The sequence below is a fragment of the Vespula pensylvanica genome, chromosome 13, assembly GCF_014466175.1.
Source record: "Vespula pensylvanica isolate Volc-1 chromosome 13, ASM1446617v1, whole genome shotgun sequence".
NCBI lineage: Eukaryota > Metazoa > Arthropoda > Insecta > Hymenoptera > Vespidae > Vespula > Vespula pensylvanica.
The window spans coordinates 4,114,149-4,140,959 of record NC_057697.1 but is presented as its reverse complement, the minus strand read 5'-3'; the positions used below and the strand labels follow the sequence as shown (position 1 = coordinate 4,140,959).

Sequence of the window (26,811 nt, the reverse complement as noted above, 5' to 3'; positions counted from 1 at the left end):
GTGTATATCATAGAAAAAAGAAAAGAAAAAAAAGAAACAGTTGGCTGGTCGATAAAAAGAGATTTGTTTCGTTTTACATTTATTTAATTTGGAAATAAAGAAGAAGATAATATTACAGAAACGCGAATTGAAATTTCGTTTAATAATTATGACGTTAATAATTGATAGAATATGATTGTGATATTGATAATTTGATAATTTTAGAATTGATTTGCAAAATAATTGATTATTTACTTAACAAAGTTGAAATGATTTACGAGCGATAATCATATTTATTCGTATTAATACAAATGTTATCTAATTTTTAATCCTACGCTATTCTTTTATTGCTTGAAAAGAAAAAAAAAAGGAAAAGAAACGAAAACGTAAAATATTGTATAGACGTATTTTTTTCATAATTTAATAATTGTATAATTATATTAAATTACTTGATTATAATTTAATATTTATTAATATCATTATTTCATTGAAATTCGATTATTAATTTTATACGATTGATTTTACGATTGAAATATAATTATATCATTATCAAATAATAATAATAATAATATTATTATTATTATTAATATATTTCTTTTCTTTTCTTTTCTTTTCATTTCATTTCTGAAACGAAAATTTTAATAAATATGTGTATGTTCACTAAAATGTGTGTGTGTGTATAGACATATATATACACATATATACGCATAACAATAAATTTGAATGTAAGGCAAACGGTTGATATGATCCAAAATGGTGGCTGGAGAATTTAGATATAAAGGGAAGAAGAAACCGAAAACGTTATCGTTTTGAAAAGATAAAACTTTTGGATCGTATGTTCTCATATAAATATCGTTTTACCGAAACGGAACACGTTATCTCGAAGGAGAAAAAGTTTTTGTCTCGACGTCCTTCTACCCACGTGAAAGGAGATCAACGAAGAAGTAAACTCTTTAAATCCTCCCCAGATGTTTGAGAACTTCTTGTACACACAATTCTTGAACTTTCTCCTTCCACGAGGAATCAAGACTCGTCTTTTCGTATTCCCCAACAATTTTTTCTTTTTTTCTTTTATTATGTCGTTCCTTTATTCGATATATGTGTGTGTATGTGTGTATGTGTGTGTACATATGTTTATATGTATATAATATATTCAATATAATCGATAACAGATAAGTATGTATAAATATGAGTCAATGAAAATTAACTATGACTTTATATCAAAATAATTCATTCAAATTGTGGAATATAATAATTTTCCTTTTTTATGGAAGGATTTGTTTTCAACAACAACAAAAAAATGGGAAAAAAGAATTGTTAATTATTTTATAATATCGATTTGATCAATGATTCTGAATTAATTATAGGATGTTGTAGAATAAATTATTCTTTGTTTTTTTCTCTTTTCTTTTTCATTTTTTTTTTTTATTTCTTTTAGGAAGTTTCGTTTTTAAAATTGAAATTGACATATCCCATATATCACGAGATTTAGATCATTTTATAACGATTTATAATTGTTACAACCAATCGTGTTTCTGTTGCATTATGATTGAAAAATGCAGGATGAATAATATATAGGATTAATCCGTTTAAAAAAAAAGAAAGGAAAAGAATAAAAATAAAATTATTAATTGTTAAATATTGTCATATTTTATTAAAAAAAATAATAATGTTATCGTTACACATATACACACACATATATATATATTACATTATATTATATGTAAATTATAGCTCATATTCGTTTAACGTTTCATTAAGAAGTATTTTATTTTATAAAAAAGAAAAAAGTAATTCATTAAAATAGTGAACAAATTTTTTTTTAAAAAGTGTATATAAAAGTTAATCATTAATACTTGCCACCAACAATATTATTTATTAATTATACGAAAAATTGAATATATATATATATGCACACACATTTTATTTTTAAATTAAATCATATGGAATTAATAAAATATAATCCGACATATTTAATAAATAAATATGAACGTGTAAGTAACTTCTATTGATATCAAAAAGCAGGATACTAATTAAAATCGAATTTTCTTAAAAAATAAATCGCCTGCAAAAAAAGAAGATCTAATTCCAAATTTCGATTAACCGTTTCACGTATGAATCATCATTTACCTGATTGCGATTTTACATACAGGTCACCATATATATATATATACACATATATCATCTCGAGAAGAATAAAATTCGTATTTGAATTTGGAAATCAATAAAAAAGAAAAATCGGAGATCGATGGATTAGCCGACACGTTTTTTTTTTTTTCTTTCGAAACGACAATTAACCCCTTCGTCGATTAAGTCACGATTTCGATTTTAATGATTCTAACTTGACAAGATCAATTAATTATCTGTTTGTTTATGTGTTTGTGTGTGTGTGTGTCCGTGTATGAGGGAGAGGGAGAGAGAAAGAGAAAGAGAAAGAGAAAGAGAGAGAGAGAGAGAGAGAATCTTATCTCTTCGATTAACTTCCCCCACCATCTCTATTTTCATCACTTCGTTACGATGATCTCGAATCCGAGAAAAAAGAAAAAAATGAAAATAAAAAGTAAAGATAACAAAATCGACGAAGGTGTTAAAATTTTCTAAAATCGTTTCACTAAAATCTGTATCCAGGTTATCATTCGTTATTCCTTATCTTTATCTCGAAAACGAGAGAACGCTATTAACAAAAGTGCACCACGCACGACGAGAACGTTTACGATAATAATCGTCTCGACTTTTTTTTTTCTTTTTTTTTCTCTTTTTTCTTTTTTTTTTCTTTTCTTTTCTTTAAATTACAAAAATCGAGAACGAAAAATCCATTCATTATCAGCACGGATAAGATTCGCGTCTTAAAATAACACGAGACAAATGGGATTTCGTCGATTAATATCATCGTTATCATTATCGTTATTATTATTAATATCGTTACTATTATTATTTATTCATTTTTTATTTATTATAATTTTCTCTCCCTCTCTCTCTCTCTCTCTCTCTTTCTCCTTCTCTCTTTCTTTCTTTCTCTGTCTCTGTTTCTGTTTCTGTCGGTGTATATTTTATTTTTCTCTCTAACGAACTAAACTCGCGTGTCTAAAGCGAGTTTCATTTTGATGTTTTCTTTATTTCTTTATCGTTTTATCTTCTTTTCTTTTTCTTTTTTTTTTTTTTCTTTAAGACGTTCTTCTTTCTATCTCTCTCTCTCTCTCTCTCTCTCTCTCTCTCTCTCTCTCTCTCTCTCTCTCTCTCTCTCTCTCTCTCTCTCTCTCTCTCTCTCTCTCTCTCTCTCTCTCCACCTCTCACTCATTTCTTTTCTTTTTTTCTTCTATTTTTTCTTAATATCCTCGTTACAATCGTCAATTTTAGTTATCTTACTTCTTATCGTTAGGTAGATAGGTTATTTAGTTAATTAGGCGCGTTTAGAGGCGACTGAAGACAAGAACATTTCCTTTTTTTCTCTGTTCTCTTTTTCTAGAACATTAAAAAATTCATCGTCAATGTCCTCAATCATCGTCTTCTTTTTCTTTCCTTCATCCTATTTTTTCTTTTCTGTTTTTTTTTTTAATCTGTCTGTGTCTCTCATCTTTCATTCCTTCTTTTATTTCCTTTCTTTCTCCTTATTTCGTGCTCCTGGATCACCTACCACCATCACCACCACCATCACCATCACCATCAATAACAACAACAATAACAACAACGACATCTTTGTTATTTTTCTCATCGATATGATCTTCATCGTTATATTTTCATCCTTCGTTTTTACGATCGCGTGGATGATTTCTAATCGATTATCTTCCTCGCTCTCTCGTATTGTATCGAGGACAGAACGAAGCGAAAGAATTTTTCTTTTCTTTTGTTCATCTTCAATTTATAAATATTGTTTCTTTTTTAATTTGTAAATATTAATTAATAAATATTCTCATATACTTTGCAAAGTATCTCAAATTTTGACGGTTGAAATTAGTTCTTTTTTTTTATTTTTTGGTTTCTTTGAATTTCTTTCGTAACTTCGTTCTCTCTCTCTCTCTCTCTCTCTCTCTCTCTCTCTCTCTCTCTCTCTCTCTCTCTCTCTGTCTGTCTTTCGTATATTTTGATCGTTCAATGAAGAAATACACTAGTAACGGATCTGGTGGTGTGCGGCGGCAGGTCGGGGGCCTCAGCCGGGGCCCCCTCGTACCCCTATGCGCTCAGGCCCATTCGGTGGATCTTCGCCGATAGAAAATTGTGAAGAACGAAGACAATCGGTTTCGGACAACTTTCTAAATCCAATTCCTGTGAAAATGAAGATTTTTGTTAATTTTCTTTTCTCTCTCTCTCTCTCTCTCTCTCTCTCTCTCTCCCTTTTTCTCATTTGTTCTTTATTCCGTATTCTTTTTTTTTTCTTTCCTCTTCTTTTCGTAAAATGATGTTCCATCGTTTATTATAACATAGTTATTTAGTGTAAGAGAATATAATGTTTTCTTTACATACATACGTAATATTACTACATACGCAATCAATATTCTTTTCTCTTTTTTCTATAATTGAATAACGAAATCGTAAGATTGAAATGTATAATAGAATTTTTCAAAAACGTTACTGTAACAACATTTTATTACGGTTCAAAATTTCTTTTTTCCTTTTTGAAAGCTTTCGTTAAAGTCAATCTTTCTTAAAGTCCAATTCTCTTTCTTTTTTTAATCATTTCTTATAATATCGAATAAGAATGAAGAATTGAATCGTTGAATTTTTAACGTTGCGTAAAAAAGAAGAAAAAAGAAAACAAAAGAAAAGAAATCAGCGACGTCGAGAAACGACTGCGCATCTAATTCGAATAAAATCCATGATATTTTCGTTTAATTAATAAAATAACTTCGAAAATTTTACTTGTTTCGCGTCAATTATAACTTTTTTAATAGAAACTAAGAAAAAGAAAAAGAAAAAGAAAAAGTTTTAATAAAAAAACAATTGAAAATATTAAACAAAGGGTAGAACGACAAGGGGGGGGGGGTAAGGGCCGCGACAAGTTTTTTAGTGGTTAGAAATTTTGATTGATTAGAAAAAAATACTCACAAATTCTCCATCCTCGCCGCCAAAATCGAGCCAGAGTAAACGTGCGCCATCGTCGGCAGACATTTTCAGTTTGTCGAAGGATCTCTTCCAAAGGGGAGTCGGTGGTGATCCAGGACTAACGCCATTTCCAACGACGCCCCTTGTCCCTGTAGCGTACAGCGAGAATCCCTCTTCGTGATTGACGACCAACTGGCAGGCTTTACCCTGCCACGTGCATCCTGCAAAACAAAAAGAAAAGAGGAAAAAGATGAGAGAGAGACATGGGAGGGGGGGGAGAAGAGAAAAAAAAACGGAATTCATCCAGGTTCGAGCAGGTTTGCGTGATTTAAAGGATTCCCAATATTTTTCGATCACTTCGGAACAAATCGTTGAAATTGTTAAAAAAATTGAGAAAAATGAGAAAAAGAAAAAAAAGAATAAAAATCGTTCGTAGATTCGTCCTATTAATTACTTGTATCATATAATTCGTTGGTGTAACGTTTATCGACGAGAAATTCATTTTTAATTATTTTCATCTTTGTCCTTGATATATTTTTGTTTTCGTTTCTTCTTCGTTCTTTTTTCTTTTTTTATCGTTAGAATTTTAGAAGTTATATTTTTGAAAGATACGCAGTGTATTCATCTATTTAGAGAAATTGATATTGTGATTGTTTTTATTCGAGCATCAGATTCTTTTAATTGTATATTATATATCGATTATTTATATTTCGTTAGGATTTACAAACTGTTTTCTAATGCGTTGTATTCATTTATTTATGAAAATTAATTCGTTTTTTTTTTTTTTACTTATTTCCGTTCCAATTGCTGATATTTCTAATTATATTTTGATTATCTTTAGTTGCGTTAAAATTTACAATCGCGTTTTTAACGAACTGTGTTAATTAATTTGTAAATATTCGTTTATTAATTATATCCATTTTAATTCCAAATATATTTCTTATTATTTTTCTTCATTATCTCTATTTCCGTTGAACAAATTTCTAATAAAATAAACTAATTAAGGAACATATTTAATCGTAAATTAATGTGATCATATGTTGTAAATCTAAAAGGAAGAAAATAAATAAATTAAACGTACAAAAACAAACGATAAAATAAAATGAATATTAATGAAAACGTAAATCATAATGAATACGTTATGTAGTAAACGAAAAGAAAAAAAAAGAAAGGTCTTATGGAAAAAAAAAAGAAAATAAAAGTAAGTTTATATTTAAAGCACCATGCTCTTATTCTGACGATTATATCATGCGAACAAGACTTGTCATTTTCACTCAAGGGATTAAGAGACTATATAGCTGGAATGGGTATTCATGTTATTCGTATAAACATATATATATATATATATATATATATATATATATGTCTATGTTTGTTAGCAATTTGAAAAGAGGAAATCTCAGTTTCAGGGAAATCTCAGTTTCAGGCAAACTCAATTTCAGGACGTTGAACATAATAGTTTGAATATATGTATCTATCTTAGAAAATATAGTTTGTATATTAACATCCTTTCAATCCATTATTGATCTGAAAATTTATTTCTATATCTGTTATATTTTTCTTAATTTCGGAATAATAAAAATATGCAAAGAACGAAACCAGTTTTTAATTTGTTTCTTTTGTTTTTTTAATAATTATTATTGTAATAATTATTAAAGAAATAATCAGAAATTCGCCATTTTTTAAATATCACTTTTTAAATCCATTTTTAATTCTGGTTTTACCATTTTTTTGTATTTAATCCATCGTAATTATATATAAAATTAACAAAATTAACTTTTCAGTTTTAATTTAATCTAACATTTTTAGTATTTTTGAAAACTATTAATGCAGTAATTATTCGAGAAAAGATTTAAAGTCTGCCATATTTATGATTCTTACGACTGAACAGTTAAATAATTCTAAATAGATTAGTAGTATCATAATAAGTAACTGAATGAAATGTATTTAAAATAAAATAAAATAAAATATATAAAATGTTTATTTAAACTAAAAATTAATAAGCTAATCGCTATATAGACTATTAGTATTATTATAATTGATATCCATGTATCTTCATTTAAAATAAAAAATAAAAAATTAAAATTAATTAAATCAATTATTAAAATTCAAATTAAAAATGAATATAACTCAATAACTATATAGACATACTAGCACTATTATAATTAATATCGAAATTCCTGTCTATTTAAAATAAAAATGAATATATTCAATCACTATATAAACCATTAAGTCTACCACAATCGATCGATTATTTAAAATAAAAATGAATACAATCCAATCGCTATATAGACTATCAAAACTACCATAATTGATAAATTTTCTAATATGTTTCATTCATTTATTTATAAAAATTAATTCCTTTTTTTTTTTACTTACTTCCATTCCAATTTCTAATATTTCTAATTATATTTGAATTATTTTTAGTTGCGGAACACGTCTATCTAAAATAAAAATTAGTGTACTCGATCGTTATACAGACTGTTAACATTAACACAATCCATAATTAATATCAAAGTCGTTGTTTATTCAAAATAAGATGTTATTCAAAATTGTTAGTTCACTCAATCACCATATACATAAACCATTAACCTTATCATAATTAGTATCGAAATCGTTGCCCATTGAAAATATAAAAATACTCTAATTAATCACTACCCCCACTGTTTAGCTAATAACCACAACAAGTACCGTATTACACATTTCTTTTCTTTTTCGTTTGTCCGTTCGTTCTAAAATATAATATGTACAATGGAATCGATGGTGGAGTGGAAAATCCATGGAAAAGTTTTCCCTGCAATAACATGCATGTACGTACACAACCTCAACGATTTTACGACTCTTTATCGTCCTCTTTCCCTCTTTCTCTCTCTCTCTCTCTCTCTCTCTCTTCTTCTTCTACTTCTCTTCACAACATCCCTCAATCCCTCGACCCCCAATCCCCTTTCCCTTTATTTTTTTCTTTCTCTTTTTACTCTCACGGGAGTAGAGTTTATGATCGATGGATTCGACGAGTGGCGAACAAAAAGGCTCCTGCGAAACGGGCATCCATCTCGATTTATTATTGCCGTTCATCGTCGAACGAAAAGAAATTAAAATTCATCGAAGCGAACGGCTTCGAATCGTCGAGGACATCTCCTAAAGAACGATTCTTTCCCAAAGAGGACAGAGAGCGTGATAAGCGCGACGAATAAATAAATAAATAAATAAATAAAAAAAAAAAGGAATAAATAAAAAAAAAAGAGAGAGAGAGAGAAACAAAATGAGAAAGAGAAAGAATGGATTGACTTCATCGTTTCGTCCTTTCTATTCATTTTTTCTTTCTTTCTTTCTTTCTTTCATTCTTTTTTCTTTTAACTCTTTCTCTCGTTTTGTTTCACCCCTTTCTACTCTTTTTTATTGGATTTATTTACAGGTTTCCGAGTCTCTACTTCGATTTATTTGTTTCGATCTATCGTACTACGGATATCCGACTACATTTGCATAGTTTTATCATTCGTTCGTTTCTTTTTGTCATTGAATTGTGTATCCTTAGAGAAAGAGAGGTATTAACTTACTCTCTTCTTCTTTCTTTCTTTTTTTTTTTTTTTTTTTATACGCTTTTATACGCTTTTCTGTCCCTCAACTCTCGCTCCTAAAAATAAAGAAAAGAAGAAAAAAAAAATAAACGAAGCATCGATCGAATGTTTGATAATTAAGAGTTCGACCGGAAAGAATATACTCGTATGTTTGCAAAAGATATGTGAAAATGAGCACGTCATATCGTATTTATTTCGAACGAATTTTTGTTTGCGCATGCATATACAATCTGTGAATAAACTGTAATAATGATTGAAAAGTTGGAGAAGTTGATATTATTATTACACGAAAAAAAAAAAAGAGAAAAAAGAAAAGACAGAAACGTACGAACGAACAAAAATAAAAAGGAAAAGTATTTTTAATTCTTAGAATGTTTTGTGAAATAAATATTAATTTCAATTGATTATAAGTTATATAAATTATTTATAAATCTTGTTTATGTATATATTAAACATTTTTTTTCTTAATTTAAACCTTTTCAATGTTTACAAAATTTACTACCATCTATTTCTGTATTATATATGCAATGAGTCATGATTCTAATTAAAAATTATTGCTTGATTCTCTCTTTCTCTTCTTTAGACTATAATAGATATATAATAAATTATATATAATATAATATATATGTATATATATATATATATTCTATACTCAATAATAGATACATATTATAATTATATGTATATAATATGTATATATAATATTATATACATATAATTTATGTAAATTATATATGTATATATCTTTTTTTAAATTAATTTTGAAAATTTGAGTGATACATATACATAAAATGTAATGTAATTAAAATAATATATATTAAATTATGATATATATATATATATATAATTATTAAATTATATGTAATCATATCTAATGAAAATGAAAACGATATATATACTTACGTATAGATAAGTTTTATTTCGAATAGATAAATATGTATGTATTTATGTAGACCGTTCACGAATAATACATATCGTAATTTATAAGAATTATTTATAGAGACAAATTTACGTATGTGCGCTATCTATGAAAAATTTCATTATCGTTCGATAAAACTTATTTAATCGTAACGATAGAACGAACGCTTTCATTTCTCTCTGTTTTATTGTTCATCTCGTTCAACGAGGCAAATTCGATTAAGTGCAACGATCGACCATTTTGTGCGATGCGTTAATTGTTCCCACGGAATCTTGTATTTCGTGCAGGTACATGCACGAGATAATAATGCATTAATCCTTCATATCCGATTAAGATTTCGAAACGCTCGCGAAATGTTCAAGTACTACATAAATTGATGTATTAAGTTCATTAAAGTCGACAATCATTTGATCCAAGTAAATACAATATCGGGACGTTCGAAATAAAATGTTAGATATTTTTATCTCTGAAATTGAAATTTGCAAAGAGAATTATTTGAGCTATTCCATATAGAAGTGAAAATATTATGATATTCATTTATTTTTATTAAGTAATGCGATATTTGTATTATTAATAAAACATTTATATCGCTATAAATAATTTTAATTTACTCATTAATTAATTAATTAATTAAGTACTTTAATTAATTATTTATTAATAAATAGAATTTGATACTGAGTGATACAATATCGTTTTTTATCCTACTTCAATTTAGACGTTTAATTTTCGAGCTTTAGTTTATAGTAACGTCAATCGATCGAAAATTTCTTAGCTTTGGTTTATTTACGAGTTCTAATATTTACGTTCACACTAAACTTGTATACACATTCGCATGAGTAGCGGTAGGTATAATAAACACGTTAATTAAACACTTCGTGTTTCCTACGATACAGAATATAGTACGCATATATTTCGCAAAATTAAATTTATTAAATCAAAAGAAACATTTTTTATCTTTGATACTTTTCTTCGTAGAAATTTATTTGTTTTTCTTTCTTTCTTTTACATACAATACATATTGTATGATAAAAATATATTATATACTTGATAAAGAATGTTTGAAAAGAAAACAAAAAAGAAAGAGAGATTTGACCTCGAAATCTTTAAATCAAATAAAAAACGCAATGTTTATGGCAAAAACGCCATAAAAATATTTCTCTCCTTGAAATAACTCTTGTGTAATTCTTGTATGAATAATTTCTCTCGAAAACATCGTATGTTGCGAGATAAACATTCGTAATGCATTAGCTCGAATACCCGATACAAACATATGCATATAACTATATCAGATATTTAATAATAACGAAAAGAAAAGAATATTTATATGGATATGATTATTTTATATTGTTATAAATTTTCGAAAATACGTAATAACATTAATCAAAATAAAATCCTATTTAATTATTGTATTGACATGAAGATAAATTATAAAAATTTCAGATAACGTAATTGAGTAAGTGTTACTTACGAACGGTATATTCACGCAACGATGCGGCTGCGGCATGACATCCCTGAACGATCGCCCTTGCCCAAGCTGCCAGATCCCTTCGTGTTTCAGCTCGCAGATGATGCGTTACGACGCCGTCGATCGTACCAACGCGAACCGCGAACGTGGCACCGTGCTGTGTCAATCCACCGCTACTACTCGCCGCTGCCTCATTTTGTCTTGTCGGTGATGAAACCAATCTGTCAAATTATGTACGGTAATCAAAAGTTAAACGAGCTTCTTTAGACGAACCTGTCTAACGTACATTATTTCAAAATTATATGAACCTAAATTCTTTAATTAACTCTAAAAATTATCCAAAAAAATATATATATATATTTAATTATTTATCTCTTTATATATATATTTTAATATTGTTTTAAAAAATATATATGTGTGTGTGTATGTATATATATACATATAGATACGCACGCACGTTCGCCTTATCAAATACATTTATCCCTTGATATATATACATACATACATATAATATGTATGTGTATATATATATGTGTATATATATATATATATATATGTATATATATCGAGAGAAATATAATATCGCGTTAAAATTTAATTATTTGAAAAAAGGAAATCAATTTATCATATACTTTAGATAATATTTACTTTTGTAGTTTTCAATGAATTTATAATTAAATATGCAATTGTAATTAAATCTAAACTAAAAATGCAACGACGTTTGAAAAATGATTGAATTTGTTTTTGATTCGTTATAACATTCTATACGATCTCAAAAAAGTTAAATTTTTGAGATAAAAAATCATTCATCATAGGTTGTTAAAAATTTTTTAATGAATTTTGTTTTTGTACAATTATGTATCTATAGAATTACGGATTATGATGTGTTCTTAATTTCACTATTAAATAAATATATTAATGTATTAAATATTTGTATTACAAAATGTCTAATTGCATAACAACAAATTTACACTTACATTTTTCATTACATTATCAAAGCTTAAGAAAGAACAATTTTTCTAAAAAAAAAAAAAAAAACTCGCTTTACAAACGAGAGTGAACTTTGATTTGCAAAAGATTGAATTTAAAGTGTTTTTATAGAAACAATAAGCGACAGGAATTCGACAAAAACATTATTTCGTCGTTAGATCGTCAAATTATTGATAAATAATGTTTATTTACTCACTTATTTGTTTTTTTTTTCTTTTTTATCATCATTTCACTTATCAGCATTACATTATTTCGCGTTCAAGTAAGCGCAGATTACCAGTAAAAAAAAAAAGAAAAAAAAAAAAAAGAGAAAAGATCAAGAGAAACTAAAAAAATATGAAGAAGAAGAGAAACGTTCGCAACTATTACAAATGCGTAGGACAAGTCGATAAAAAATTTGGATTCTTTTTTCTCCCGTGAAAGACGACCGACAACATGGACGACGACGACGACGACTATGACGAGGACGAGGACGAGGAGGAATAGAACCACAACATAGAGAAGCATGAATTACGAGGATGATATCGAATGTGCTTGAAGGAACCAGCCGCGAGTAAATATTTCAAGTTAGAGCAGCCTCCTCGAGTGAGTCGTTCTTTAAGCAGACAAGCGAAAAAGAACGCGAAAGTTGTCCCCTGGAGGCCGTCAGAAGTGAATGGAAACGAAGATTGAAGATTCCACGGAGACATTGGGCCACGACGAATACATACATACATACATACACATATATATATGTGTATACAAACATACACACAAACAAATATATATGTATATATAAAATGTACGTAGATACGTCGACGCGACGGACATTGAAAACTTTCAAAAACGTTGCCACCGTTTATCGCCCTACAAACTCAACCACCCTCAACCCCTCACCCCGTTCGACTTCTCACCAACCTTCCCCCCTTCTATTTTCCCTCTTTCCTTCGAACGTGGCACCTTCCCGAACGTTGAATCTTTCTCACGATTTACGCTGACGATTCTTTTTCCGATTCTAGTTCAACGCTGCTAAATCGTTCCTTCTGTTCTTCGATCGTAAAATCCTTGAGATTTTATTACGTCCAGGATGGATTCTCGATTGGCAAGAGAAGATTTCTCTATATATTTCCTTCTTCCTCCTCCTCCTCCTGTCTTCCTTTTTTTTCTTTTTCTTTTTTTTCCCCCCAATCGTAGGAACGTATAAAGTAAGACTTATATTATTCGAAATATATTTATTTCGAATTTATTTGACTTGTACCATGACCTACATGACCTATCGATTTTTGTTATATTGTATTTAATATTTTATTGTTTATATTGTCTCACGCGATATTCATCATTATCGGAATAATTAATAACGATAAAACGAGATATTTCGTATTATTTAAAATAAAAACGATTCATAAATTATAAATATAAATAAATATATATATATATATGTCTATTATTAAATAATAAAAAAGGAAGGACCGAGTTCTCGTAAAAAATATATTAACCTTTTACTTTACGATTTATTTTAAATCGTTATAAAAAATCGTAAAATGTAAGTACAAGAACCTATCTACCGAATATTATTGCTAATAAACCGTAACATCTTTTAATAATTGACATTAAGTAGATAATTCATTTGTATGACTCGATAGAAACTTATATTTTTAAAAAAAGGAGAAATATGCTGATTAAACAGTATAAATATTTAATCAGTTAACAGGTCAAAGTCGATTTTGTGTGTACAGAGAATTCATACTCGTCATTTCCATTCAATGCATTTGGAAGGGAAGGTAGTATTAATATGTGATTATACTAACAAATTAATAAGTAATTTAGTAGAAATCATATTAAGTAGTAAAATCTACATCAAAGTCAAAGTTTCATCTTAAAATCGATTAAAAGGACTCCTAGAGAGAGAGAGAGAGAGAGAGAGAGAGAGAGAGAGAGAGAGAGAGAGAGAGAGATCCAAAGTATATGAGAAAGTACATACATACATACATTCATATATACATATGTGTAAGTATCAAAATGCCACAACCGTGCTGTTCGAAACATTCGAGGAAATGCTTCCGACGTTTCCATGCCTCGACATTCTAGAATTCGGTAACATTTAAGCAACCCTGTCGGAGAATGTTCTTCGACGAGCCTCTTTCCACCACCTTCACTACCCTCCCCACCACTATCACCATTCCAGACGCCATCCCTCTTTTTCATCACTCGTTTCAAGCCAAAGAGTAGATTGAGGAGGATTCGGTAACGTCTTCTGTGTAATGCAGCAAAGGAGAAATTGGCGGAGAGGGGGAATGAGATTGGGGTGAAGGTGGGGTTGATGGTGGGGGTTGAGTAGGAGGAAGGGATCGGACTGATGTGCGAGCATGAGTTGAATTAAAGTGCGATATTCGATCAACGTGATTGATAGCTACATTATACGGATACATCGCAGCTTCGTCGTTCGATAAAACCGACCGACACGTGATATTTCCTGTGACGCTTAAATGCCTAAAATCCGAAACGATAGCTTCGCTCTCGAGATTTTAATCAAGCATTTCCGCGATCGGACAATTTTGACCATCCTGTTATAACGAAACGATTATAGTATATAAATGTTCGAGGGAGAGAGAAGGAATCGGAACTGGATTTGAAAATTTTTCGAAATATTAAACTGATGTCGATACGTTGATCGGTCGATGTTAAAAACGATACTATGTGCTTCAATCGAATAATCCGTGCGAAAGTTTGAATCGTTTATTACAAATTTTTATACTGTCAGAGATGACGAATATATAAAAATAAATATATGAAAATGTATTGAAATATATATATATATATATATATATATATATATATATTAAATATAGACATGTAGATACAGAGAAGACGATCAATTGAATAGTTATTTTTATTTCGTTTCATTTTTTTTTTTTTCTTTTAATAAAATGATTGGACTAATTAAATATTCAGTTCAATGATTTATATTTATCAAGTTATTGTATTTTCGAGTAATAGAAAGTCGTATAAATTAATTAACTTTTGTTATTGCAATGTGTAAGAGACAACGTAAATACTTATTACGCATGTTCGAAAAAAGTCGTCCATTCTCAGGATCTCAATTAGACGCCATGTTTGATTTTTAGACGCATCATAATTAATAATTCACTATGAATTAATACATTTTTTGCCGATATAAACCTAGTTTTGATATAAAAAAAAAAAAAGAAAATGTTCAATACGCAAGAAATTATGAAGATATCTTGCATTTTGTATATTAATAATTTTTATATTCTCATTATTGCCAAATTTGTAAGTTCTTCAACGGAATATTCTTCGAACAACGAAATGAATATGAACTCTATCATAGGAAACAAATTTTTACCTGGGAAGAAAATTTTTCTTCTCTCTCTTTCTCTCTCTCTCTCTCTTTTCCTCTTTCTACACGATAATCGATAGTCGACGGAAAGGTGCGCGATACTATCGAAAAAGAAAAAGAACACCGGAGAAAGAGAAAGAGAGACGAACACAGACACAGAAACATACATACACGCGCGCGCGCACGCACGCAGGCAGACAAGAAAAAAAGTAGTAAAGATAAAAAGGAACGAAAGAGATTGGAGGAAAAACGAAGGGGAAAAAAACGAAAGAAAATAAAAAAAAAAAAGAAAAAAAAGGAAGAAAAAAGTTGAAAAGGGAAAAAAAAAAAGAGAAAAAGACCTCTCAGTCCCAACTTTCCCGAAATGCCGAGCGAGAGCAGCAGCGTCGCGTCGGTCGGAGGAGACACGGATTTATAGGGATTTCGGTGAGTCGTGACAAGGGAAAGGGGCCAACGAAAAAAAAAAAAAAGAAATCGAAAGAAAACAAAAGAAAAAAAAAGCGGAAAAAAGAGAAAAAAAAGGAAAAATAAAAAGAACACGTACGCAGAGAAAGAGAGAGAGAGAGAGAGAGAGAGAGAGAGAGAGAGAGAGAGAGAGAGGTAAAAAAAAATCAAGAACAAAAAATTAAAAAAAAAGATAGGGTAGAAAAAAGAAGATGGGAGGGGACAGACGGGGTAAAAGAGTAAGGATAAGTAGATGATCGAGAAACGGGAAGGAAAGAAGAAGATATTTACAACATTTGCAATTTGCAAGGATGAAATGAACAAAATCTTGAACGAGATTAGTGGTAGGTTATAGAGAGGGGGAGGAAGGGGAGGAAAAATACAGGGGATAGTCGTCGAGTTCTATTCGTTCTAACGATCGCATTGGGCTTCGATCTGGCATCTACAAAACCCTACAAAACTCCCCCATCTCTTGTTCACCGTGCCCCTGTAGTTCTCCATAACACAACTCACCCTTCGGACCAGCCCCGAAACCAACGACAGAGAGCATCGAAGCAACCCCCAGCCATTTTTCGCGTATGAATATCCGCGCGAGTTTTACGTCACGTAGCTGACGTACGAGCTCCTCCGGGTACGATCGGGTTTCGAGCTAGCTCCCTCTGGATCCTAACCAATAAAGCCGTTATTCGTTCTCTTTCACCCCTTCAACTCATCCCCCACCACCCACCTTCCACCTTCCTACCCTTCACTTCCTATCCACTACCCTACGACCTCTACACCTCTACCGCTTACTCCTACCACCTACTATCCAACAACTACCATCTACCTCCACCTCCACCTCCACCTCCTCCTCCTCCTCTTCTATCTTTTTTTATTACTCTCTGTCTCCCTTTTTGCGATTCTTGCCACGAGAGTTGCGAGCATTCGTACAAAGCGTTCTTCCGTTTCGAACTTTTTCGAATCGGGGATAGGGTAGGGTAAAATAGGGGAGGGAAGGATATGGGTTTGCAGAGAACTGAGAAAAGGGATAAAAAGAAAGAGAGGTAGATAGAGAGAGAGAGAGAGAGAGAGAGAGAGGTAAAAGTGCGTGAAAAGTGGGAATCTCTTTCGGTAAGTTTCACTGGGGTTGTAAATATCTCTCATATTTTCAGCAACGATTTGCTAATACGGTGCTTCTTTTTGAAATAAATTTGTAGGTTGATATTTATTGTATATAAATATTGTATATAAATATTGTATATAAATGTAAATTATTGATGAATGTAGATTAGACATGTGGATTATGTATATATAATATTATATATAACAGGTATATATTATATATAGAAAGATTTTTGTTTTGAATGAGTATTAAGAGAGAAAGAAAGAGAAATATAAGGAGAAATGCATCTTTGTTAATGTCCTATTATAAAATGTTATATAGAGAGAATATATAATATGAGTTAATTAAAAGAGTCTCTTATTTTTCAATTTAAACAAGTACTGTCATAGAGATAGAAAGAATGAACTAATTATGTGTATGTTAGATTCCAATTAAGACAATTTGTCAATTTGATAGATATGTACTTAAAAAAAAAAAAAAAAACAAAAAGGATTATAATATTAGAAATAATTGTAATATTAAAATTATAATTAGAGAATAATTAGTAATAATAATAATGATCATGCCAAAAAGGACAAGAACAAAATTGCGTTCAATGAGTAAAGTTAAGCATTATTACAAAAAAAAAAATAAAAACAGTACAAAAAAAAACATTGGATAATTGTGATTAAAATAATAATGAGGAAATAAAAGTGATTCGAAAAGTAATAGTAATAATAATTTTTGTTCGATAAATAATTTCCAATATTAATTAATTATAATCACAATCGTATAGTCAAACAATAGTTATTAGAAAAATACCATTTTGTGATATAAAGAATACTATAAATTACGATTAAGATTTTTTTATTATTGTAGTATTATAAATTAATTTCTAACAGATAAGAGCGCAACTCCTCAGAAATATTACAATACTACTTTTTTCACAAATCAAAAAATAGAAAAAATTATATCACGATCTTTATTTCTTTTATTACCGAACATAAGAACAAGTATTAAAAACAATGTTAAAAAATAAAGAACTACAAAAAAAAAAAAACAAAAATAGAAGAAACGAAATATTTACGATATTCTAAATCAATGTCACTGTCTTATCACTATAATTATCTTCACAATGTCCAATATTTCGATTTTCTTTAATTATAAAATAAATTACTCTGGTACCAGTGCAAGTCTTCCTATTTCAAAAATTTCATTAAATAAAACATTTTTTTATAAATCAATTGAAATTCTAAGACATTTATTTATAAATACGTATATACATACAAACATACGCGCGTGTGTGTGTGTGTGTGTGTGTGTAAAAGATTATTTTTACATATAAAAAATTTTTTCTAATTTAACAAAAAATAAACCACCATTAGAAATATCCCCCAACATTTTCCATTCAACACTTCCTTCGATTACATTTCAAGTAAAAAGAAATGCAACAAAAAAAAAAAAAAAAAGAAAGAAGAAAAAAAGATCGATCAAAAAAGATCGAATATAAATATACATTACGTGTATCCGCCATATTGATTTCTTTATTCCCCAAAGAGCGTATAAAATCCGCTCGTAGAATCTTATCCCTTTTCGTTCGCTAATTTTTCACCAAGTGTCGATACGAAGCGTCGTGCTATCGAATGGACGACGACTTCGAGTACGAAAGAAAATAAAGAAAAGGAAAGGAAAGGAAGCAAGAGAGGTAATAAAAACAAAAAAAGGAGAAAAAAAACAAAAAAAAAAGAGGAAGAGGAAGGAATAAGAAGAAGAAGAAGAAGAAGAAGAAGAAGAATTCCGGTCGGTAAATAAAGACGTTAAACGAGAATGGATGCTCCTCCGTAAGCATAAGCCGAGACTTCAGGTGGCTTTGGCGGTTTGGTAGTGGTAGAAGAAGAGAGAGGGAGAGTGAGAAGAGGGGGTGAGGAGTGGTCGAGAGAGTTTAAGGGGGGTTATGGTATGGTATGGTACCAAGGTTGCTTGTGTACGAGAGAAACTTTTTCTTCAGAGTATCTTCTCTTTTCTCTGAGGCCGAAGAAGGAAGGAAGGAAGGAAGGAAGGAAGGAAGGAAGGAAACGTTTCACTAGAGATGGCCGTATCACTTCCGGTTTGTCTCCTAGTCAAACTTTTACGAAACTCAAGCTTTTTCGTAGTTTTTCGTAGAAAGGGTATATAGGGCCCTTTACGGACCCCTTCGACCGGAAATATCATCTACTTCACTTTTGATACACTTTTTTAAGCTCCTTCTCCTTCTTCTTCTCCTCCTCCCCCTTTTTCCACCTTTCTTCATGATTTTCATTCTATTACTTATATTTGATATTACTCTTTTATATATATATATATATATATATATATATATATATATATGTATTATATATATATTTTTTTTCAATTTCATGAGATTCGAAGGAAGGAACTGGAAATCGAATTTACTTTAATTTTTATTTTGATTTTTTCAATCGTTACATTGTAAGTTGAAATTATTTAGTTGAAATATTAATTATGTTAAGACCGATTAAATAAGGGTTTGTGCATCGTTAATGTTGAAAAGTGTTTTGATAAATTTAAAATAATTTTGATTTTTTAGACAAGTTCGCATAAATTTCTCTTATTTTCTCTCAGATAGGGATATTATTAATTTATATAATAGATATATTATTGTGTGTATATGTGTGTATTATAAATAAAAAGAAATTGTAAAATCGTAAAAATCAATTATCATTAATGACATATTAATGTAATAATTAAACACATTTTTCGATTTTGTTTAGATTTTAACGAATATATTTATTATATGCGTGTGTATGTAATATAGAAATATTAATCTTTGTTTTTTTTTTAAATAGATAAGTTTATATTTTGTTTTTTTTTCGTTTTTTCTTCTTCTTTTTTTTTTTTTTGTTTAATCGGCATTTTATTGTAGCTAGAAAAAAATATAAAGGGTGTTCATTATAGAGGATAGGGAGAGAAGATAAATTACGTCACGTTTCGTAGATCTTTCTTAAAATTTAAAATTAAAATAGACTTAAGCCCGGTAAAACCGCGATCAATCAACTCTCGTGACTACTTGAGACCTCGTTTACAAGGTTGATTTGAAATTTGTTACTTTCCGTTGGCATATCGTACGTGATTCATCCAAGCATGGAGAAATTTTTAACGATAATTCTTAACGAATGATTAATCATTTAACCCGTTCGGTGTCATTTCATTATTTATCATTTTTATATTTAGATAATTACGATGAGAAAAAAAAAAAAAAAACCGAAGAAAAGAAAATATGTAATATAGTATACATTAGTACATTTCATGTACGAAATATAATAATAACATATTGTATATTTAATATTTTAGAATTAATTAATCTAAAAATTTCTACCTGACTGAACAGTAATTTTCTTTATTCATTCTTTTAACTCTCTAAAATATTTTAACGTTAACAATATTTTTGTTTTTATCATATATGCGAATTTTTTTTCTTTTTTTCTTTTTTTTGATTAAACATTATAAAAACGAGATATTTTAAATTATAATTTACTACTGTTCCTTTAATTTCTGCTTTTTCAAGAAAAATGAATAAACAAATAAACTTAATAATCCGAAAGTTGTTCGAATAATAAATGAATAAACAAATAAATAATTACGTTGTAAGATAATAATATAAGAAGAAAAGAAAACAGATAAATAAAGAAATATCTGATTATAATTATCTAACTAAAAATTTGTTCCAGCTGAAAGAAATATAGTTAAAAGTCGATAAATACGTACAGCCATATTATTTTCACCTTGTACTATTTCGAAACTGCATGGAAAAAATTTCTTAGAGATCTCCGAGGTTGAAATTGGAGATTCGAGCATGGTATTACCACTCGCGTGTTATATTCCGTGTAGCGAACGCGTAAGCGAGTAAATATCGTGATAGAAGATAAAGCTGAGAGGAGAACTGAGAAAATCCGAAAACTCGTCAGGAAAATCTCATCTCTAAAGCACGTACGAATAGGAAACTGTCCACGACAACCTTCGATAATAATTAATACCAGATACCTATGAGAACTTTAATTGGTTCGGTTTTATAGTTCGATTATCGAAACTTCATTCTTTCACATCGTTTCTATCACCTCTTTTTTATTTTCTCATGTTGGAATCCTCGTTGAAATTATATTTCTAAATTTTAGAAAATTTCTTTTATCATTTCTAATTACTAGGAAAAGAATTAGAATAAAAAGAAAAAAGAAATAAATAAATAAAATAATAGATAGATACTCTTAAAAAACGTGTGAAAATAAATAAATCAACGATACTTACAATAGAAACGATAAATAAATAATGAGACAAAATAAAAAAGCAGAAAGAGATCAAAATGATGATATAAACTTTATTAATAATATATTTAATAAATTTAAATGTAAAGAAAGAAAACGTGGAAGGTGAAGAAAAAGGAAAAGAAAAGTGAACACGATACGCACGAGATGGTATAAAAATTATAATAATACGTATAAAAATGAACAGAGAAATGAAAATGAAGTTAATGATATAAAAATGATGATATGATAATAATGAGAAATAGAAAAATAGAACAGAAATAAAAGTAAAAGATAAATATAAAAATAAAAATAGAAACGTCTGATAATAATAATTAAAAAAAAAAAGGATACATGATTCACTGGTAATTTAATAACTCAACATCAATTTCTAATTCGAATCCTTTGATATTAAAGATGGGCAAACGAAATAATCCACCCTCTTTCATTCTCTCTCTCTCTCTCTCTCTCTCTCTCTCTCTCTCTCTTTTGATAACAAAGCAACTTCAGTACACTTTTTCTCCCTTGTACTTCTCCCATTGCCGCCACAAAATCTTACACAAGATAAAAAAAAAAAAGAAAAATGAAAAAAAGGAATTAAACAACTAGAAGAGCGAAAGAAATAGGATGGTAGAAGTAATAATAAAATAAAAGAAGAGAGAAAAATAAGAAGAGAAAGAGAGACGGAGAAAGATCCTAGAAGCTCTAACGTTATTTCCTACGATCGTTCGTCTTCCTTTTGATACCTTTCTTTATCCTTCTTTTTTCTTCTCGCAAAAGAGTACTACGATACCTTCCTCCCTCACCTCAAAAAAAATAAAAAAATAAAAAAAGAAGAAGAAATAAAATAAAATAAAATAAAAGGAACAAAGGAAAGGAAACACAACGAAAGAAATAAAAATCGATAGCATCGTTCGCATACAAACTCGTTTGGACATTTTTTTTATCTATAATCCGAGAGTTTCAATCATGTATGTGTCTGTGTGGGAGTATGTGTGTGCGTGTGTAAAAAGTGGAGGTTAATATTGTAACGATAACGATTATCGATTATTCCAAGGATTAGTACGAAAGCTTCGCGAGTGTTTAAACTCTATCTCGCAAAGAAAAAAAAAAGAAAAAAAGAGTATGTATATATATATGTGTGTGTGTGTGTGTGTAGGTATCTCCGAAAGAAGAAAAAGAAAAAAACTTGTATAACGAGTTAAAATCACTAGAACGGACTCGAATAAAATCTGAAATAAAATTAATCAATCGTGTTGGATTAAAACGCTGCACAGTGAAAATTTTATTAAAAACTTCTTTTTTCTAAATCTTACAAATGGATTTTGCTTTTGTCCGACTTTTTTCTTTTTAATTTAACCACTCCATATATTTCATTTGTCATTAGAAACATTATATACTTTATATACATGACAATATATAATTATATTATTTTTATATTTATCATGTATATAAGTTTATATTATATATAGGATGGAACAAAAGCTTTTAAATAATTTTCAAAACCAATTATACTTTGTTGAGGTTTTTCAGACCAAGATTTCTCTTTTTAAAATTGTTAAAAGTTCTCTAGACTTATAATTGTACAATCTAAAAAAAAAAGGAAAAATTAAGTTAAAAAGACTAGTTAAAAAGACTCGAAGAAGAATAAACGATTTTCAAAATTATTTATTCCAAATTATTTAGAAACTTTTAACTCATCCTATATGTATATTTTGTTTTAATCCATTATATACCATTATCATAATTAATGTAATACAATTTTTGATTATTATAATTGTTAATTTTATTATATTAAAACTTTCATGTACTTCGATATGTTCATCAAACTTTTAATTATATTATAACAAAACAGTATTTATAAAATTATAATGAGATAGAATGGATTAAAAGAGAGAAAATAAATGTACGGTAATATTTATAAAAAAAAAAAAAAAAAAGAAAAAAAAGATAAATAAATAAATAAACGAAGAAAGTGAAAAAGAGATACAACGCAAAGTAAATCTCATTTATTTGTTGTTATCTAATTTTAAATGGACAGAAAGTGATACTCTTTCAGCCGCATTAATCTCCAAATTTCACGTTCGAGGTGGTCGAAAAATGGCCAGTCAATCGATATAACTTCCAAGTGGACAAATTTTGCGAACGAGTCGCAATCGTTCGTTCGTTCGTTCGTACGTTTCACGTTGAATTCGAACTCGTTCGTTCATTCGTTCGTTCGTTCGTTCGTTCGTTCGTTCGTTCGTTCGTTCGTTCGTTGGTTCGTTCGTCCGTTCGTTCATTCCTTTTCTCTTTTTTCCACCCTCATTGGATTTTCCGTGCCAGCGAAGATTCGATAAATTATGACTGCCGTTGAAAAATATTTCTTCCCTCTTTTCCTCGAGCCACCTTTTCTTACACGATCTTTGAGTTTCCTCTAAGACGAATAAAAAAAGAAAACAAAAAAAGAAAATAAAAAAAAATATATTGTCGACGATGGTAAAATATTCTTCTTTTTCTTCTTCTTCTTCTTCTTCTTCTTCTTCTTCTTCTTCTTCTTCTTCTTCTTCAACAAAGAGAGAGAGAGAGAGAGAGAGAGAAAACTCTCATATGAGACGAGAACCCTTTGCTTCCATTTTTTATTCCCTTTTCCCTCCCCCTTCGTCATCTTGTTTTATTCGACAACTCGATGCTTTTCTTTTCTGAGATTAAAAAAAGAATTGAAAAAGAAAAATACATTTCTAGATGATGTAAACTTTTTTTGTTATATGTAATAATGTTATATGTAATAATTATCCTTCCTAAGAATAATCTTGCATGTTTCTTGTTTTTCTATTCAGAAGAAAAATTTTTATTATTGTCAATGAGAATGATATAATAATAATAATGAATTTCTTTATTTCTTATATAATATACGTTATATATATTTATTTATTTATATATTGTTTTTTACGTATTGTATAAGAACAAAAATGAGATTAATAAAAGAATTATATTTCTCAATATAATTTTGCATCTCAAAATTGTTATTTAATGTGAAAATTATATTCAAAGTTATAAATTATGAAATTATAAATTATATTTTAAATTGTTATTGAATCGTATAATTTAATTATTATTAAATTGCTATATAGAGGAAAAAATTGAAATTAATAAAAATAACATTTGTTTTTGAGAAATGTTTCTTGATGTATCTATGTACGTACATATATATGTAAGTACGCAAGTACGTAAAATAATGATTAATATAATCATCATTAAATTGTTAACAAATTAGTATCGAATTTCCTAATTCACTTATTATTCAATTTTTATATAGAGAATATTAATATATTCTATATCATACGAGAATAAATATAAAATTAATATCTATTATATGATATTACACTATTATATTATATTGTACTATTATATCAATTATTATTTACTATAATACGATAGTAATTGTTTTCAAGATTAAATAATTAATCGAAATATTAATTAAATATATTATTCTTGTTATTATTATGATTATTAATAATAATATATTATTATTATTATCATCATCATCATCATTATCATTATCATCATCATCATCATCATCATCATCATTATTATTATTATTACTTATATTTTTCTTTTTATTGTTATTCAATATTAAATAATTAATTCGTCAGTTGATCGTCAATGATTGTAAATCATCGCAAGAAATTCGATATGACTCCATAGATATTACATAAAAAAAAGGGGGGGAAAGAAAAAAAGATTATTTGAAAGAAACCTCTTAATCACAGAGAATAAAAAATATCGATCTAAATCTTGTTATATTTTTCGAGATCGTTGAGTATCCTAATTAGAGAAAGTGCGAATCACTTTCTAAAGAGCCAAAATGATCTGAAAATTATTCACGTGAAACTATCGTTTACCGTAAGATATTATGTTAATCGTTGTCTGCGGACGAGCTGCCAAGGAAAACTTTCTAAGGTAATTGATTTTCAGAGAGTGACTGGGTAGTCTAATTGAATCATCTAACTGGCAATTAGCCTCCTGCTTGATATATACAAAAAAAAAAGAAAAAGAAAAGAAAGTATGCTTTCGTTATACGATGATCTTTTTGTCAATTAACTTCGTTATACCCAAAAATCTTAAAAACCATACTTTACGTGTGAATACTTCTAATAGGCTTCAAATTTCTGAGAGAATTAGAGAAGAAACAGTCTTTCGCAAATATTTCATTCAAAAATTTTGTTTTCAAACTACGATAAATGTTGAATATATATATTTTTATTTTTTAATTCACTAACACAATTATTACAATAAAACTATATTATTACAATAAATTTTTTGTCATTTTATTATTATTATTATTATTATTATTTACGAAAATAATGAATTATTAGAATATCGCTGATTCCATTCGTCAATTTTCTAACAATTATTTCATTATCATAACAATCTCTATATAATTATTTTCTTTTTTTAATTATCTATGAAAACATTGTCCATTATTAAAATATTCCATATATTATATTATAAATTTTGATAACAATCGAATATAATGTTATAATAATAACGATCTCTTTGTTTGTTTGTTTGTTTATCATTTTGTGGTCGATTCTTTTCATATTGAGTTATTTATTCGTAGGTGAAATAAACAATTTATTTCACGATAAAACTACATGAGTTATATACTTAACTTTTCTCTTTCTCTTTCTCTCTCTCTCTCTCTCTCTCTCTCTCACACACACACACATACACAACTTCTCGTATGATCCTTCAACCCCACTTCCATCTCTTTTCTTCGCATTCGTTTTTATCGCGTGTCGTTGTGGATTTATCGCTTAGCACCGAGAACGGCCACGTTTGTAAATCTATAACAATCGAGCAAATGGCGACAGTGGTTTGAAAGCTCGCACTGAGCGGCGCGTTAATCCAAATTGATGGCCCCGTGAACGTTCGACGCTGATAATACAAAAAAATATACGTTACAAAACGAAACGAGCGGGGCAAAAAAGAAAGGGAAGAAAAGAAAATGAAAAAAGAAAAGGAAATCGTCAGAAGGAAATCCTAATAAAACGTTTCGAAATAATTCTCAATTTTTTTTTCGTAAGAACTTCAATTATTTTCTCTTCTCTATATCACATATAAAGAATAAAATTTGATAATAGCTACAGATACATGCGTATACAAGTATATATGCGTTTACAATTCTGTAGATACAAAATACATATTTGTCAAATATGTATATATAATTTAGCGATGATTATAAATTTATAAAAAAAAAAAAAAAAAATGTAGAGAGTGTATTAATTGTTGATTTGTTTTTTTTTTCTTTTTTTTTTAATAATAGGAAAGAACGCGTACGTCTGAAATAATTTTTATCGATGTGCGTGATCGACTAAAAAAAATGGAAAAGGAAACGAAAAGAATATATACCGACATTAGAAATAATCTCGATGATTTTACGCGTAATGATCGAAATGATGTACGTAAATCATTAATGAAAATCAATTAGGAAATGTAGCATAAATTTTAAGCTTCCTCGATAGGATGAATTTACGAATATTAATTTAACAAGGCTTTATTTATTAGTCCAGTTATATAATAGATGATGACAACAATGACAGATTGGTGATAATTAATACATGATAATTAACGATACTACGAATGAACAATAAGCTATCTCTCTCTCTCTCTCTCTCTCTCTCTCTCTCTCTCTCTC

The 26,811-nt window shown here is 28.7% G+C and overlaps 1 protein-coding gene across 2 annotated transcripts in view; it reads right to left on the bottom strand.

The window, feature by feature from the left end:
* Positions 1-3,672: 3,672 nt before the first annotated feature.
* Positions 3,673-26,811, bottom strand: part of LOC122633907 (beta-1-syntrophin) — a 543,550-nt gene continuing 520,411 nt past the window's right edge. For both annotated transcript variants that reach the window (XM_043822372.1, XM_043822373.1), the window contains exons 6-8: positions 10,985-11,202; positions 5,023-5,240; positions 3,673-4,242 (exon numbers count right to left, since the gene is read on the bottom strand). In XM_043822372.1, coding sequence (XP_043678307.1) covers positions 4,150-4,242; positions 5,023-5,240; positions 10,985-11,202 — 529 coding nt within the window. In that variant the 3' untranslated portion in view covers positions 3,673-4,149. The remainder of the gene's footprint in view (positions 4,243-5,022; positions 5,241-10,984; positions 11,203-26,811) is intronic.